This window comes from Bos taurus, chromosome 16 (genome assembly GCF_002263795.3).
Source record: "Bos taurus isolate L1 Dominette 01449 registration number 42190680 breed Hereford chromosome 16, ARS-UCD2.0, whole genome shotgun sequence".
Taxonomy (NCBI): domain Eukaryota; kingdom Metazoa; phylum Chordata; class Mammalia; order Artiodactyla; family Bovidae; genus Bos; species Bos taurus.
The window spans coordinates 29,933,140-29,950,749 of record NC_037343.1 but is presented as its reverse complement, the minus strand read 5'-3'; the positions used below and the strand labels follow the sequence as shown (position 1 = coordinate 29,950,749).

General features: G+C 54.7%; 1 protein-coding gene across 3 annotated transcripts in view; it reads right to left on the bottom strand.

The window, feature by feature from the left end:
* Window positions 1–17,610, bottom strand: part of COQ8A (coenzyme Q8A) — a 47,425-nt gene that overhangs the window by 2,823 nt on the left and 26,992 nt on the right. For all 3 annotated transcript variants that reach the window (NM_001046419.2, XM_010813130.4, XM_024976347.2), the window contains 9 exons: window positions 16,270–16,680; window positions 15,962–16,028; window positions 5,417–5,491; window positions 2,420–2,542; window positions 1,603–1,688; window positions 1,351–1,491; window positions 775–856; window positions 592–685; window positions 202–343 (listed from right to left, as the gene is read on the bottom strand). In NM_001046419.2, coding sequence (NP_001039884.1) covers window positions 202–343; window positions 592–685; window positions 775–856; window positions 1,351–1,491; window positions 1,603–1,688; window positions 2,420–2,542; window positions 5,417–5,491; window positions 15,962–16,028; window positions 16,270–16,680 — 1,221 coding nt within the window. The remainder of the gene's footprint in view (window positions 1–201; window positions 344–591; window positions 686–774; window positions 857–1,350; window positions 1,492–1,602; window positions 1,689–2,419; window positions 2,543–5,416; window positions 5,492–15,961; window positions 16,029–16,269; window positions 16,681–17,610) is intronic.

Here is a 17,610-nt window from a genome sequence, read left to right as displayed (position 1 = left end):
ACCACGCCAGGCTGCCTGGCCCCGCTAGACCTGGACCTGGAAGCCTGACCCCTGCTTTCCTCTCATCACCCACCCCATCCCACCTCCCGCCCACAGCCAACTTTGATTCCAGGTATATCGCCGGGTGGGGGGACGACAAAGCCTTCTTGTCCCACCCCCCACAGGGAGTGCTGGGGACTCCAGGGTCCCCAAGTGACACACCTCGTTTCGGATCTCCTGGCTCAGCCCCTCGGCCTGGTCCAGGGGGAAGCCGGACACCAGCTCCGTGGTCAGCACGTGGGGGCTGCAGAGCTCGTCCACGATCTCGGGCACGTAGAAGAAGGGGTGGTCCTTCAGTAGCTCCCTGGCAGGGTCGACAGGTCACACCCTGTTCACCCTGATCCTCCCACGCCCACCCTGGAGACGACATGCAGGACAGCAAGGGGCTGAAGCCTCCGGGCTGAGGGCCCTGCCTCCAGCTGGTGGGGGACGGGGCTCTGACCCCAGGCCCCAACCACGGTCTTCCGCCCCTTGGAGCCGGAGGGCCGAAGAGCCACCTCTTCTGTCCCCGCAGCGGGAGCAGCGGGCGCGGGCCCGAGGCTGGAGACGCACCTGAACCTGCGGGCGCAAGCGGCCTCCCGCTGGTAGTCGCACTCGAGGGCCAGCTCCCGCCGCAGCACGTCGATCAGGTGCTCGGGGAACAGGCCTGGGCGGGGGAGCAGGCTGTCGGTGGCCAGGGGCTCCCGCGTCAGCACCCCACCCCCACGCCTGCCCTGCCCAGCAGCAGCCTCAGACCTTCCGGAAGCATGTTGCTCATGTTCAGCACGGTCATGAGGTTGTTGACGTCACTGTTGATGCTCTGGGCCACGCCAGGGTACTGCAGGGAGCATGGGGGCACCGGGCACTCAGAGCACAGCCCTGCGGGCCCCACCCTCCTGCCGCCCGTCAGCTTCCCAGCTGTGTCTCTCCCAGACCCCACACCTCCAGGGCAGAGCCAAAACCCCACGATGCTGCTGTAACCCCCGAGCCCACCATGACCCTCTTGCACTCCGCCTGCCGCACCCCCACGCCCATACAGAAACAGCCGCCCCACCCCTCCAGCTCAGGCCCCCAGGCAGACCATCACTTGCCCCCTGTCCCCACCCCGCTCAAACCAAGCTTGCTGGGAGGCTATTATCCTTCCCAGTCACTCCGCAAATACTTCTCCGCACCCAGCGCTGATCTGGTGTTAGGGACAGAGGCGATGAGACACGCACTCTGCCCCGGGCGCAGGTACACACAGGGCATGTGGGTGCAGAGGCCCCCACATCGCAGGCCCCGGCTCTGCCCTGAGCAGCTCCCGAAGACATGAGCATGCCCCTGGGCACCTACCTGGATCTTCATGGCCACCTCGCGGCCCCCCTTCAAGCGGGCCAGGTGCACCTGCCCGATGGAGGCGGCTGCGAAGGGCCGCTCCTCGAAGTACTCCAGCTTGTCCCGCCAGTTGGGGCCCAGGTCGTTGTTGAGAGTTTTCTGGAGAGAGAGGCCAGGGAGGGGCTGTGAGCACAGCTGGGGACACCCTGCGGAGCCCCCCATCCCCACCCACAGGGCTGCCACGCCCCAGCCAAGAAGCCCCGACCTCACCATCATCTGCTTCAGCGGCATGAAGTCTGCACTCTGCCTGACCCGATCGAAGATCTTGGCCAGATGGGGGTTGATGAAGGCGTCGTCTGGAAGGCAGCAGAGCAGACAGCAGAGCGCTGACCCCTCGGAAGGAGGGTGCACAGGCCACCTCCATCACCCTGCCCAGTGCGACCTCCTCAGAGGAGGCCCAGCGCTGCTCCACCCTTCCATACACTGAACCCCGGTTCAGAGAAGCCAAGGCACAGGCCCAGCCTCAGGTTCCTCCTGCTTGAGGGGAACTGGCTTTGCTCCCACTCAGGACACCAGCCTCTCAGCTGCTCCGCCCGGGGGGCCCCCATCAGAAGGCCTGAGGCTCCCCTGCATTCAGGCTCCACTCTCAGCACTACACCGAGCCCGCCTCCTGCTCAGCCACAGCGTCCTCCCCAGCCTTCCTTCCCTGGGCCACACCCGGCATGCCCCGATGTCACGCCACTGCAGCCCATGAGCTCCCCCACAGCACCCTCGGTCCATCAGCCTGACTCTCACCAATTTTTGAGATGCCAGGACTTTTGGATATGCCAGAACACTCAGAAGAAGCCAAAGAACAACAACCGGGGGCTCTTATTTAAGACTCTGTTTTTTAAACATCCCAGGTTGGTTAACAGCAAGGACGCAAAACAAGAGAAGCCAGTGAGCAGAAAACCTCCCTCCCTACTCATCCCCAGTGGGGCCGAAACACACACCCTCCCTCTGCTCCCTACCCCACACTGCACCCCCCCGCCCCCCGCCAGCACCCCCCCCGCCCCCTCCCCGTCTCCCCCGCCCTGGCCGCACTCACCCTGGATGCTCAGCATCTGGCCCAGCTTGAGCGCCGCCCCGCGCACCTTGCATAGCGTGCGCACGATGCGTTCCGCGTTGGCCTCCGACAGGAAGGGGCTGGAGTCCAACACGGCCTTCTTCCCTGCAGGGGAGCAAAGCCACCCTGATGTCCCTGAGGCGGGGCTGCCAACCTGGGACCCCCACCCCCTCACCCCAAGAGGCCCCTCCCCCAACTCAAGACTGAGTACAACCCAGCCCACCAGCCCCTGGTTATGGGTCTTGGCAACTCACTGGTTCTCCCAGTAAAAACAGAACAGTAACGAAATGTCAGGGTTTAGCACATTTTAAGGGCAGTGGAATAGAGCCCAGCAGAGAGCCTGACACAAAGGGCTTCCCTCCCAGGGAAACCAGCAGGGCAGTTTTAACTCCACTTCTCACACTTTCCCCCCAGATGCTGAGGAAGGCCCTCCGGGGCCCCATAGGTCTCCCCAGGCGGCCCCCAGCACCCTCCCAATTCACACACACACACACACACACAGGCTGGCCCATGGGTCCTCTCCCTCCATGTCAGCCCCAGCCAAGTGACAGTCCCTTGCCCCTCAGTGTCCTGGGCAAAGGCCACCAGCACACCCGGAGTCCCCGCACAGTCACCCGGGCCCCGCTGGCCATGGTGAGAGCGCAGCCCTCCAAGGAGGGGAGTACAGGGTCAAGGACAGCCTCACCAGGTGGGTGCCCGCCTCTCCCCTCTCCCCCACAGAGGCCCTGCAGCCCCCTGCAGCCAGCTGGCCCAGGGAGAAAGTGTAGGAACCTCCAGGGAGCAGAATACTCAGGGGTGGGAGGGTACAGGGTGGTGACTCAAGGTGACGAGGAGGGGGTCACCCAGTGGTCTTGCCCTCTGTCCTGTGAGCCCAATTAGACCAGAAACTCCCCAGGCTGCCCCCACGGTGCCTGGCACTTTCCTCAGCCTGCATCCCTGCTGGCCTGGTCCAGCACTCAGAGCAGGTCTGAGCCGGATCCCCATGGGGGGACCAGGGGAGGTGGTGTCATGCCACTGCCCTCCGTCCGGGGCTGTACCAGCCTGGCCTCTGATATACCAGGGCCAAAGGGCTAAAGCAGGATCTGAGTCTGAAGGCCAGTGCCTGAGGGTAGCTGTTAGGCCTACACAGGGTCAGGCTCACTCTCAGGGAACCAGATATCAGGACAGGGTCCCAGAAAGGGGAGAGAGTTCAGCTCCACAGGAAGAGGCCAGCAGCTGGATGTCACGGAAGCCACAGCCCCTGGGCAGGGCCACTCCAAGGTGGCTGGGCCAAGAGGGGTCCCTGGCAGACCTCTAAGTCCCCTCTGCCCTCCCCAGCCGCTCAGCCCCTGGGCCCTGTGAACCGGGGACCTGGGTCGTGTCCCCTGAGGAGGCAGGGGAGGAGGAAGGCCCCGCCTCAGGCAGGAGGAGGGCGCTTTCTCCCCGAGTGACACAGTGACCCTGACATTGAGAGACAGGGCCCGGCCCTCCTGAGATTTCTAGGCAGCCCCTCCTCACAGCTGGCCAGTCTCCACTGCCTGGGCAAGGGTGGTCTGAGAACAATGTCGGGGAGTCAGGGAGCCCAAGGGCATGGTGGGCTGGCCCCCAGCCAGGAGAGGCTCCCTGGGGAGAGCGGGCTGGGCTGGTGGGCGCCCTCCAGGCCCAGCGTTCCAGGCGCTGCTCAGGAAGGGGGAGCACACCCTCTGGCCTGAGCCCCATGTCCTGCTCCCAGTCTGGTGGCACCCAGGTGCCTTGACCCCCAGCCAGGCCACCGCTTCCCTGACAAAGGACACCAGCTGTAACCTAGGAGCCGGGGTTGCCTTTCCGCTGCTTGGACAAGGCGGGATGGAGAGCTGCCAGTTTTGGAGCGGAGGACGGGAGGATCTGTGCCTGGGGGAGGCTGGCTTCTCACTCCAGAGTCAGGCTTCACTTCCCGGAGCCTCAGCACCAACACTAAAAATACCTCCCTAATCCTCTCTGTCCTCTGGCCCCTTCCAAGGACACACATGCTCAGGGGCCGCTGGGACAGGCTAGTGCCATCTCCCCCGAGAGGACTCTCATCCCCTCCAGAGGGTCCTGCAGGTGAAGCAGGGCCATCCGGGTGGCTGGCAGGCCACCAGGGGAGCCAGGCCCGGAGCTGTAGCCAGGGCTCAGGGACCACGTGGACAGTGGGGACCACTCAGGGTCCCCAGGGATGGGAGGAGGAGGTGTCAGGCCCTAGAATGAGCTGATGAGCCCTGAATAGGGATGGGGGCACTCAGCCGGGAACATCAAGTACACGCTGAGAAATCCATGAGCAGACGGCTCTAGCAGGGCTGCCCTTAATGGCCACCAGAACTCCATTAAAGGGAAAGTTCTCTGCATCTACCCAACCCACCCCCACGCCGGGACAAGTTTGGGGGAGGGGCCCTGGCTGGGCACCCCCGCAAGTGGGAGGTGGGGGGAGCTGCCCCCTGACCCACTAACACAGCACCATAAGCACCCAGGTTCCAGCAGCCAGTCTGCAGAACTTTCTCCATGGAGTGCTGCCCACAGCTGGCCACCCAGAACTGGGCATTCTGACCTGACCCCAGGCTGGCCCTGGGATCACAGGAGAGTCATGACCTTCACCTCAGAGACAAAAGGGTCTGAGGCTGGAGAGGAGATAGCCACCCCAGGGCACTGAGCAGCAGGTCCCACATCCCTCAGCCACAGCCAATCGGGGAGCCATGGGCAGCTGGCCTAGCAGACCTGGGGTCCCAACGGAACCTGAGGCTCCTGTCAGGAGAGAGCAAGTGAACTCCTCCTCACCCTCCAGAGGAGCCAGGAGGGTGGGGTGAGCCAACATGGGCCGGGACGGGTGCACAGCGGCCTTCGGGTCCCAAACTCCAGGGCTGCCATTTACACGAATGCAAGGTGCAAGGTGGTGGCCAACCCTCGGGGAACACAGGCAGGAGCTCGGAGCTGACAGGCCCAGCTCCCAGGGCCCACCCTACCTTCCTGGTCAAGGGCCCAGCTCACCTGAGGGGTCGTCGGGGCGGAGGCTCTTCTTGGCAACCTCGGCCAGGGCCCCGAAGCCCAGACCTACGGCCAGACCTGCAAAGAGGAGGTTGAGGGCTCTGGGCATTCGCTCAGGAGCTGCCCATTGCCCTTCCCCATGAGCCCTGGAGCACCCCAGGCAGACAAGGGCCTCACTCCCCAGGGACCCCGCTGACACTGCAGACATTGTGAAAAGGTAGGAGATACATACTGACTGTTTTCAGAGAACACCTGGATCAAGACGAGTGTTCTGGTGGAAAAGTCTCCTCTACCCCTACTCCCATCGTCTTTGCTATATGCTCACGCGACGCACAAACACGCCCGAGACAACATACAATGAAAAACACAGGGGGAGGCACAGCACAAATGGAAAATAAACCAGGAATGGCTGCAGGCCAAGGACAACACAGGGCACCCTTCGGGACACAGTCACCCACTTCAGTGTGTGCAGTGAGCCTCAACACCCTAGAACTCTCTGATCTAGTTCACTGCAGCTGCAAGGAGACGTATTACCACCACAACATACAGCAGTCATTGGTAGGGTTGGAACATTTTGCAAAAGCCAAGGGGCCTCACTGGAGCCCAGACCACAGCTCTCACTCAAGAGGAAGGCCCCACAGACACGCACAGGGGTTTAAGGATGGTAGGGTATCAGCCCCACTTTCTCCCTTCATCAACCTTTGAAATCAAGGTTTCTTAACACCTCCTTTGTCCAGAGGTTGGTACTGGATGATCCCAACTGTCCAGGAGAGGCCCGAGGAGCCCAGCAGGTGCCACTCAGCCCACAAAGAAGGCCCAGGAGCCTGGCTCAGGGCCCATCTCCTCTACTTCAAACACAGTTCCGGCTGGCTTAGGGGCGGGGGCCAGTTAGCCGAGAGTGAAGAACACATGGAGGAGCACACTGACCACAGCAGACGGGACAGCAAAGACCCAGGGAAGATCCCAAAGAGGCCCGAGAACAGCCAGCGCTGGTGAGCACGGTCCTGCGGGCGGGGAGGTTGACGAAACAGCTTCCCTCTAGGCCCGGCAGGCGCACACCGGGCAAGGAAACCTGCACGTGCGTCTGCATTTTCCAAGTTTTCTACGATTATGCGTTACTTCTATGAGAAATACTATTGAACTGACAGAGAAAGCTACTTAATGAAGGTAAATTTTAAAACATCAAAAAAGGATAACCAAATTAAAACACATGTATTTATGGAATACACTTTACCCACCATTAGGCAAATGCACAGCCCCCACTTTGTCAGCTGTAAAGCTGTAGTCCTCGGTGTGAGGATTAAACAGTGGAATAAGACTGAAGCACCTCCAGGAGGGGCAGTCATAGGGCGACACCGTTTAAAGATGTTTGCTATTACTGTCCTTTCTCCTATTCAAAGGCAGACCAGTGCTGCCCAGGAAACATAACGCCAGCCACGGGTATTTTTAATTTGCTAGTGACCACATTAAAAAGGCAAAAAGAAGCATACGAAAAGAATTCCGATCGTATATTTTATTTAACCCAAAGTACTCAACATATTTCCTCTATTTCTTTGCATTGTTTACTTAGGAAGACTTTCTTATCTCTATTCTCCCGAACTCTGCATTCAGATGGCTATATCTCTCCTTTTCTCCTTTGCCTTTCACTTCTCTTCTTTTCTCAGCTATTTCTAAGGCCTCCTCAGAGGAAAACAATAGAATGGGAAAGACTAGAGATCTCTTCAAGAAAATTAGAGATACCAAGGGAACAGTTCATGCAAAGATGGGCACAATAAAGGACAGAAACAGTATAGACCTAACAGAAGCAGAAGATATTAAGAGGTGGCAAGAATACACAGAAGAGCTATACAAAAAAGATCTTAATGACCCAGATAATCATGATGGTGTGATCACTCACCTAGAGCCAGATATCTTGGAATGCAAAGTCAAGTGGGCCTTAGGAAGCATTACTATGAACAAAGCTAGTGGAGGTGATGAAATTCCAGCTTAGTTATTTCAAATCCTGAAAGATGATGCTGTGAAAGTGCTACACTCAGAATGCCAGCAAATTTGGAAAACTCAGTAGTGGCCACAGAACAGGAAAAGGTCAGTTTTCATTCCAATCCCAAAGAAAGGCAATGCCAAAGAATTTTCAAGATACCACACAATTGCACTCATTTCACATGCTATCAAAGTAATGCTCAAAATTCTCCAAGCTAGGCTTCAACAGTACATGAACCGAGAACTTCCAGATGTTCAAGCTGGATTTAGAAAAGGCAGAGGAACCAGAGATCAAATTACCAACATCCACCGGATCACAGAAAAAGCAAGAGAACTCCAGAAAAAAACAACTACTTCTGCTTCATTGACTAAGCTAAAGCCTTTGACTATGAATCACAACAAACTGTGGAAAATTCTTAAAGAGATGGGAATACCCGACCACCTTATCTGCCTCCTGTGAAACCTGTATGCAACTAAAGAAGGAACAATTAGAACTGGATATGAAACAATGGACTGGTTCCAAATTGGGAAAGGAGTATACTGTCAAGGCTGTATACTGTCACCCTGCTTATTTAACTTATATGCAGAGTACATCATAAGAAAAGCCTGGCTGCTGAAGCACAATCTGGAATCAAGACTGCCAGGAGAAATATCAATAACCTCAGATATGCAGATGACACCACCCTTATGGCAGAAAGTGAAGAAGAACTAAAGAGCCTCTTGATCAAAGTGAAAGAGGAAAGTGAAAAAGCTGGCTTAAAACTCAACATTCAAAAAACTAAGATCATGGCATCCAGTCCCATCACTTAGTTCATGGCAAACAGATGGGGAAACAATGGAAACAATGACAGAGTTTACTTTCTTGGGCTCCAAAATCACTGCACATGGTAACTGCAGCCATGAAATTAAAAGACACTTGCTCCTTGGAAGAAAAACTATGACAAACCTAGACAGCGTATTAAAAAGCAGAGACATTACTTTGCCAAGAAAGGTCCATCTAGTCAAAGTTATAGTTTTTCCAGTAGTAAGGTATGGATGTGAGAGTTGGACCATAAAGAAGGCTGAGTGCTGAAGAATTGATTCTTTTGAACTGTTGTGTTGGAGAAGACTCTTGAGAGTCCCCTGGACAGCAAGGAGATCAAACCAATCAATCCTAAAAGAAATCAACCTTGAATATTCATTGGAAGGACTGATGTTGAAACTGAAGCTCCAATACTTTGGCCTGATGCAAAGACCCTGATACTGGGAAAGACTGAAGGCAAGAGAAAGGGTCAACAGAGGATGAGATGGTTGAATGGCATCATCAACTCAATGGACATGAGTTTTAGCAAACTCCAGGAGATGGGAAGGACAGGAAAGCCTGGTGTGTTACACTCCATTAGGTCGCAAATAGTTGGACACGACTGAGTGACTGAACAACAACAACTCAACATATCATCCCTTACAAGTACTCAATATAAACACGGTTAAAAAGATATATTACTCTTTTCTTACACTAAGCCCTCAAATCCAACGTGTATTTTACTCTCAGAGCACATCTCAACTTGGACCAGCCACATTTCAAGTGCCCAGCAGCCCATGTTGCTGCTCGGTCAGCACATGCCAAGCATAAGCCAAGTTCTGGCAGCCAGAGGAAGAGGCCACAGTCATCTGGAGATGCCCCCAAGGACACCCTGGTGCGCTGAATGGAGATGCTGTGGCCTGTTTCCCTCTGACACCCCAACCCAGCCCCAGGGGACACTGAGCACAGAGCCGGAGCCGCGTCTCTGGTCAAATATTAACTCCTGCTGCCTGCCCATCCCCACCCCACTCATCACACTATCTGACTTAGCAAAAAAATGATAATGGGAACGTTAACTTTCAAATCCCAATGACCTTCACCAGCGTATCTCTGCCCCAAGATTTTTCTCTGGCTAGATCAAATCCAAAGAGAAGCCTACGAGAGAGGCAGACGCACCAAAGGTTACCCAGCCTGGCCACTGCAAGCAGACGCCGCACCCCTCCCTCTGCAGATCCCCCCGCGCCTCCTGCTGGGCCCCCTCAGACTCTTCTCTGGCCACTTCTAGGCTGTGGGACAGAGCCAAAGCTCTCCAAGCCAAGGACATGTCACTGAACACTGAATCACGGAGGGAACATTCTGCAAAGGAGGCCGCAGGCTCCTCCAATGGCCCCGCGAGCTCCCTCAGGACCAGCCTGGTGCCAGGCCTGCAGAACTGCCAAAAGACAGGCTCCCCACTGCGGCCCGGAAGGTGAGCAGCCCCGCCAGCCAGCTAGCCCTGACCTTGACCTCAGAGCTCCTGCTCTACTGAACCAGGAATAGACTGGCCCTCCTGCCAGTCCTCAATACAGCTGATTTAAAGGACTCTCAGAGCCTCGTGGAGAGAGAAGGGCAGGGTGCAGCCAGGTTCCTCCTTCCCGCAGAGCCAGGCGGCACCTCTGTCTCAGATTCCCCGAGTTGGTGAGGACACCCTGAGCCCAGGCTCACTCACTCTCCGTGTGTCACCTTTATCCCCACCCACACCCAGCCCCCCCCCCCCCAGCCCAGCCCTCAGGACAGCGCCATCCATGCCCTGACCCACAGGCAGCCCTGGCCTGGACCGCACAGGCTGCTCAGAGGTCCCAGAGGAGACCAGCCACAGATTCAGGTAAGTAGCCCCACGACCACTGTCAGCAGCCTGGCCACCACCCTAGGCTGTGAGAAGGCACCAGCCCCTTTCAAGAAAGTTCCTACATTTCTCTCACCAGAGGAGGTTTTTCAGGCTAGAAACACGGAAGGAGTGAGGAACTGCAGGGAGCAGGGTTCTCCCTAGGAGTTGGGAGCAGTGGGCTGCTTCCCAGGGAACTGGGCCTGTTCCTCGTGACCAGAAATCCCAGGCCCCAGAGGCCCTCTGCAGGTCCTCAAGAGACAAATAGGTCCCCTCTGAGCAACCACTGGGCTTCCGCCCACACAGGCACATAGGTCAAGAAAAAAGTAAAAATAAACACCTTCCAGTAAACAGCAGCATCTCTGAGGAGGCGTGGTGAGAGGTGCTGAGAGCAGAAAGAAGTGAGGAAATGTTCCGCATTTACCTGCCAGACCCCCAGGCATGTTTACTGAGCAAGGCTGGCCAGAGATTTCCTGCAGCGGTGAGGGGCAAACCTAAGGGAAAACAGCTTCACTCACACTGCACCACCCACGTGCCAGGCTCTGTTCACGGGCCTCACTTTTATCAACACATCCCACGGTCCTCCTGATCTCATAGAACAAGAAAGTCCACGCAGAAAAGGCAACGGACAAGGAAATTTCCTTTGCTTCAAGGTGCTCCCGAACCCTTGGTTCTTCTACATTCTCTCCCATCACCTGCACCCTCCACACCACGCCAGCTCCAGGCCTGGGAGGGGCTGCAGCCCACAGCGCTGCAGGAAGGCAAACAGGAAGGAGCGGTGGAGGAAGTTCCCTGCAGGGTGAGTGTTCTCCTCGGTTCTAAGAACTGGGCCAGGGTGGGAAGGGAAGAACTGACGGCCCCTCTGCTGGATCCAGGAGAAGGGACGAGTTCAAGGGTGGCAGACCCAGACTCAAAGTGCCTTTGAAGCATGCTCCTGGGAAATGCAGGAGACCATGTTCCCTCACCCTTGCCAAGGTTGCTAACTTCTCTTGGACTTACAGAGCATCAGTCTTGCGACCACAGAGGCACAGAGGAGCGCCGGCTGCTTAGAGGGACAGCACATGTGCAGCGTGCGTCCTCGGGAAGTCAAGCGGCAAAGCTGGCATCACTGAGTGCCACCCAACGAGGGATGCCAGGGCAGCCCCTATCGACACCAGGACCTCAGATCTCCACACCCTCAATGAAAATCAAGTGCCCTATCAATAATGCTGGTGGGGGAAGCCTGACTTCAGACAAGTCAACACAGGGCTTCATGCCAGGAGCTCGGAACACAGTCCTACTGCAGGAGATGTGAACACTCCCACCCCTACGGAGCTGCGCCCCCCACCCCAGCCCAGGGGTCCACTGGCATCCCCACTGCTGAACCGGCTCTGCAAGGCCCCTGGCAAGACACAGCAGGGTCTACATCTGAAACAAAGAAGACTGAATGAGGCCGTCAACGAGACTCAGTTACCCGATGTCCCATCCTTTATCTCGGGAGCGTGTCCTTTGTACTTTTACATTGCTAAATGGCCTTTAAAAGTATAAATTAAATGGTGTTCGTAGTGGATAATAGGTTTTGTTTTAAATGTTCTTACTTAGCAAAATTGAAAAATCACCAAACTATGCCCATTTATCCCCAAATCTTTTGTTTTCAGTTTTACTACTGAGCCGAGGGGCTGTGGGGAACGACACAAAAGCTTTGTCGGAAAGGGGGCAAACGAGCTCAGAGAGAGCTTTGTTGCTGACATATTAACAGGACACCTAGGGTGATCAGAATCTTTATGAAATTAGGCAACAATGGCGATCAGTTTGCATTCACCTATTTTCTATTTGTAAGAACACTGTTCTTACAAAATCACTTAAGAAATTCAATGGTGTCTTGGGAACTATTTTTTAAAGCAATGTATTTTTCTGGGAGTAGTCCTTAACCTTTTACCTTTTAAAAATAAGAGGATTCCTGAGAGTCCGTTCCCTCTACTCTTCACTCCTGGCCCACTGTTTTCTCAGACTAGCATCTATTTTCACGTATCATATTTCAAAATCCTTTCTACGTAGAATCTAAATATCCTTATCGCTTCCTATTTCTTCACTTGTTGTTCCTCTCTTTCTAGTTCTCTTACTTAGTATTTTTCTCCCTTCTGCCTCAATGATGTGGACTGTAAATTCCTAAATGAAGGTCCTAGTGATCAGCAGGAGAAGGCAATGGCACCCCACTCCAGTACTTTTGCCTGGAAAATTCCGTGGACGGAGGAGCCTGGTGGGCTGCAGTCCATGGGGTCGCTAGGAGTCGGACACGACTGAACAACTTCACTTTCAGTTTTTGCTTTCATGCATTGGAGAAGGAAATGGCAACCCACTCCAATGTTCTTGCCTGGAGAATCCCAGGGACGGGGAAGCCTGGTAGGCTGCCGTCTCTGGGGTCACACAGAGTCGGACACGACTGAAGCGACTTAGCAGCAGCAGCAGCAGCAGTGATCAGCAAAGTGCTATGCACACAGTGCTCAGCTCCTTTTGATAAGTTTTCTCTTGTTGTTGTTTATTTACTTCAGTCATGTCTGCCTCTTGCAACTCAGGCTCCTCTGTCCGTGGGATTTCCCAGGCAAGAATACTGGAGTAGGTTGTCATCTCCTTCTCACTTCAGTCATGTCTGACTCTTGCAACCCCCCCACCAGGCTCCTCTGTCCGTGGGATTTCCCAGGCAAGAATACTGGAGTAGGTTGTCATCTCCTTCTCGAGGGGACCTTTCCAACCCAGGGAAGAACCCACATCTCTTATGTCTCTTACACTGGCAGGCAGATTCTTTACCACCGAGCCACCAGAGAAACAAGTTTTCTTTAGTGCTCACTTTGTCTGTTAGTCTCGTTTCTATAATCATCCAGTTCTCCCTCTATTTGTAGGTGCAGGAGAGAGGATTAGACATCTCCCTGAACCTGTAAGGTTGAGGCACAAATGAAAAATACAGAAAAGAGCAGAGGAGACACATAGGACAGAGGGAAAGACCCAACACATGTGTAACCGGAGTCTCAGAAAGAGAGGGGAAGGAGAACAGGCCAGAAACAATATGGTAAAAAATGACCGTTATTTTCCAAAACTGATGAAAGACATCAAGCCACAGATTCAAGAAGCTCTGCAATCCCGAGCAGGATAAAAACAAAGCAAATCACACCCAAGCATGTCACAGTCACACTGCTGAAAACCAAAAGCAAAAACAAAACTCTAAAAGTAGAGGACAGAAGTACAGATCCCCATGCCCACAGCATCACAGCCATGACACCCTACGGCCAAACTGGACCTAGAGTTCTTGCCCCATCTCAGCATCAAAATGTGCCATCCCAGCTGGAAAGCCCCTGCCTCTGCCTCCATACAGCTGAATACTGCTGCGGACATTCCCAAACACAACCCTATCTCCCTGAGGTCGAGAGCAACTGCCTTCCTTCATACCCCTCATAAAACTTTCTAAAGTCTGTTACTCTGCACCTCAAAACATCTCACCCTTGTGAGGAGAAAAAAGGTTCAAAGTGTTTCCTAGGAGAAGAAAGTAAAGCAGGGTCACTTCAAATTGTTTAGACAATGACTCACCAGTAAGCCATATACAATGCAATGAAGAACATGGATCAACAGCATAAATATATCTGAAACAAATATTTTTGCAATGTTCTAAGTTCTCAGGATCTACGATACTAACTCTGATCCTTTTCTCTTAAATTCCATTCTATTTGCTTCTTTTTAAAAACACTGGTCCTGATCCACTAAACTGATTTCACACTCACTTAAGGGTCATAACCCACAGTTTGAAAACCTCTGGATAGGACAGAAGGTTCAGAATTTACCTCTGGGGCCAGAACAGCACATTCTTTCCAGACCTGGCTCCTCTTTGCTCCCATCCTGCCACCTCCAATCCTGAAACACGAGCCGCCAGCTGCATGGGCAACATGAGCAACTCACAGCTGTGAGCAAATCTTCAGCAGAGACTCTGAAGGAGGGCTCTGGGCACCAGGCAGCTGTCAGCAAGGGCTCAAGAGGCTCCGGAGGGTGCAAAGCCCCTACAGAGACCAGGCCTCTCTCACCCAACCCCAGCTCCCTCTGGCGGCCATGTCTCCCACACCCCGAGGGAAGCCCTGCACCCTGGTTTTAAGGAAGTTGGCTTTTTGTCCTACACACCTTCCTCGACCAGTGCTTTCACTTCAGTCTGCTGTCCTTAACCCACCACCCAAAAGGGCTTGACTTTTGCTGGCTTCACCATTATCTCCATCAAATTCTAATCGGCCATCACGACCTTCATCCTGACCGCTTTCCCAAACAGGTCCTCTACTACTCCACCCCCGCAAAGACTCGAGAGAGAGGCTTACGCCCATTCTAAACTATGTTAGTCAAACTAAGCCTTCCGGCAACAGGGCTTTGTGATGAGCTCTGGTCTGAGTGAGGGGAAGAGGATTACAGGTTACAGAGAAAAACTAGAGTAAGAAGAGAACGGCTCCTGCCCTCAGACTCATGGAGGAGAAAACAGAACCTCCACTCAATAAGAATGATAATAAACATCCCAACTAACAGCCACTGAGCAAAGCAGGGAAGTGCCGTGTCTTCTGGGTGTGAGGACCGCTGGACACCATCAGAGCAGCGACTCTCAAACCCATCCTGGTGGTGGCGCCCCAGGGGGGTACGATGTTCTATGAGGAACTGCTAGCCCATGAATGTGAAATGAAGCAATAATTTTGTACTAAAACTCAGATGACACTGGATGCCAGATTCTGGAAAAGATAAGTAGCAGCAGATGTCAAATTTTAAGATAACAGTTATGGAAGAAAACCTCAGAGTTGAGATAATTCTATCCAACTAACCTCGTCTGCTCTGAACATAAGGTGGACAGCCAGCCACTGTTCAGTGTTAAAGCCCACACATCAGGCCAGCTCCCAGAGGGCCAGGAACACAGAGCCAATTTTGAACAAAGAGAAAGATGGGTTTTCAAAAGAGAAGAGCAGCCAGGGAAAAGAGTGAGCCTGATGTACAGTCTATAGGAGGGGAGACGTACAGACCAAGAGAGCAAAAGGCAGGCAGTAATAGCTCAGACAGGTGAGTGGGCCTTCATGACGAGTCAGCACTGGCATCGACAGGAGCCAATGAGACCTCTGCCACACACAGCCTTGCACTTGCCCAGCAAGGGTATATGAATCAAGCTGCCAGAGCTGATTGCCATAATAATACCATACTTTCATTAAAGTATGAATGGAGAACCTACTAAGGACAAGCAAGCTTTAGAGAGGTCATTCCATCTTCAAGTAGAACCACTGCAAAGGACAGCACTTTCAACAGAAATATTTTGGTCAGCGAATAAGCACCAGATAGACAACACAACATCACAAAAGCAGATACAACTGCTGTGAATCTTCATTATAAGATGATCCTCCAATATAGACAAAGAGAGCACAGATGTATTGCACACAAACTCCCAAAGGAAAGGACAAATTCACAACTCTACGGGGTATTAAAATGGACAGCAGCAGCTCAGGGCCAACACACCTCAATATCATTCTACTGGAGCCCGCAGCCCTGTGGGAATCAGCAAGTGGCTCCCCAAAGGACTGGGCAAAACTACTGTGTCCAGGAGCCAAGCAGCCCCACTGTCCCACCTCCTCTCTGCGGGGCCTCCGGAGGCCTGAGTGAGAAGCTGATGCTGCAGACGCTGCCCCACAAGAAGCAAAGCCGCAGTCACAGCACAGCATCAGCCACACCCCACTGATCCCCAGGGGTGAGATGAGGTAGTGGCTGGATCACTCACAATCACATTGGATCCCATGAATGTTTTCACATTCATGGAAAACATCCAAGAATGGCAAACACAGGAGCTACCACCCTCCCCAGGACACCCGTGGGTCCCCATCCTTCCCGCCTCACAAAGGCCCCATGGCAGCCTCAGCTCCTCTCGCCAGGACTGGCACCTTACCTCCAAAGTTAGCCAGCCGCCCAATACGTGTAACTGGTACCTTCCGCTCACGAGCATGCTCACTGAGCTAGAGGGAGAAGAGAAGACCCTTCATGGCATCAGTGACCAGGAACAGGACCAACCTTCAGGGTCCATGCTGCCCCCCACAGCCCCTCTCCACCCCAAGGGCAGCACACTCCACCCACAAGAGGCCTCCGTGTGCCTGAAACTCCAGGCCACAGACCTGGACAGTGTCCCCAGAGGCTGCGCCTGACACAGCAGGACTGTGGGGACCACTCCAGCCCACCCCAGGGGCCTCCTGCACGCACTGCCTGCTTGTGGGGCTTGCTCTCAGGGCGAGCCTTGGCCTGCCGGGCCTTCTCAATGTCCTCAGCCGTGAGGCCTCCCATGGACGACTGGTCCTGGTGGTAGACCCTCCGCTGAAGGCCTGGGGCAGAGAATGGGTCTCTGGGACTTGCGAAGAGCCTCCCATTCACCCTGCCCAGAGGGGAGGCGGCCTGGCCCAGGACCCCGCCTTCCCGAAAGGGTGCGCTGGCAACATAGGCAGGAGCCGGGCCCTCGCTGCCTGCGGCGTGAGCCCAGGGCGGAGGTGACTGCTCCGGGGAGGAGGCTGCAGAGACATCCGCAGAGGCGCTCTCGGCCCTCATCCCTGAGAAGTGGAATGCTCCTTCTGGGTCATCGAGGCTCTCAGAGTAATATTCTTCAGGCGTCTCCTGACCCTGCAGGAAACAAAAGCCAGCGTGAGAGGAGCAAGAGCGCAGCCAGGAGCAAATCCCTGTGTGCACCCTGTTCCACCCAGGACAGCACACCCTCCAGGGGGTTCTACTGTGTCACCCCATGGCCCGTTCTAGAGGTGAGCAGCAGCCTGGGACCCAGGAGGACAAGATTCCACACCAGCTCCCACCAGGGCTCCCACCCTGTGGGCCAGGCAAGCCAGTCGCACATGGCCCCAGCTGGATGCCCAGACCAGACCACATGAGTGACCACCTGCCTGGAGTATGCGCCTCACCTGTAAATCCACACTAAGGAGAGGCTACCAGGGGCTTTGGAGAGGGTGAGCCAGGGCAAAAGATGGGGAAAGCTTTGCAAAGTAAAAGCGTGACCATTGACCAGCAGAGGGAAGGGCAGCACAAAGGTAGGCCCTCCCTGCCTCTCAAGGCCAGTGCCTTGCTGCATCTCTGCCAGTCAGCCTTGGTTGCCCCCTCAGGGGCTCTCACCAGAGGGCTTGTCACAGCCAGGACCAGACCCGGCTCTTACAGGGGGTCACAGCGCAGGCGAGGAGGGTGATACACCAGGTTTCCCTGTTAACAGTTGCTGAGACTTGAGCTTCAGGCCCGGGGTCTTTCTACTTCTGAACCCCTCGTGGCCTGGCGAGTTCCTGACCCCTCTCTGCCGCTTCCTTCTCTGAAAATAGGGCTCCCCCCAGTCACAGAGTTACGTGAGGCACAGACAGGGCCAAGAGAACAGTGCTGAGAAGGCTATAATTAGAACAGCACCGACTCCTGAAGTGAGGTCAGTGACCTGGATTCCCTGAATCCAGGATTCTCTGAAATGGATTCATCACACAGAGCATTGCCTGCAGATCCTGCAGAAACAGCAGCAGACCCCAAAGCCTTTTCACTCTCAGCTTGATAAGATACTGTGGAATC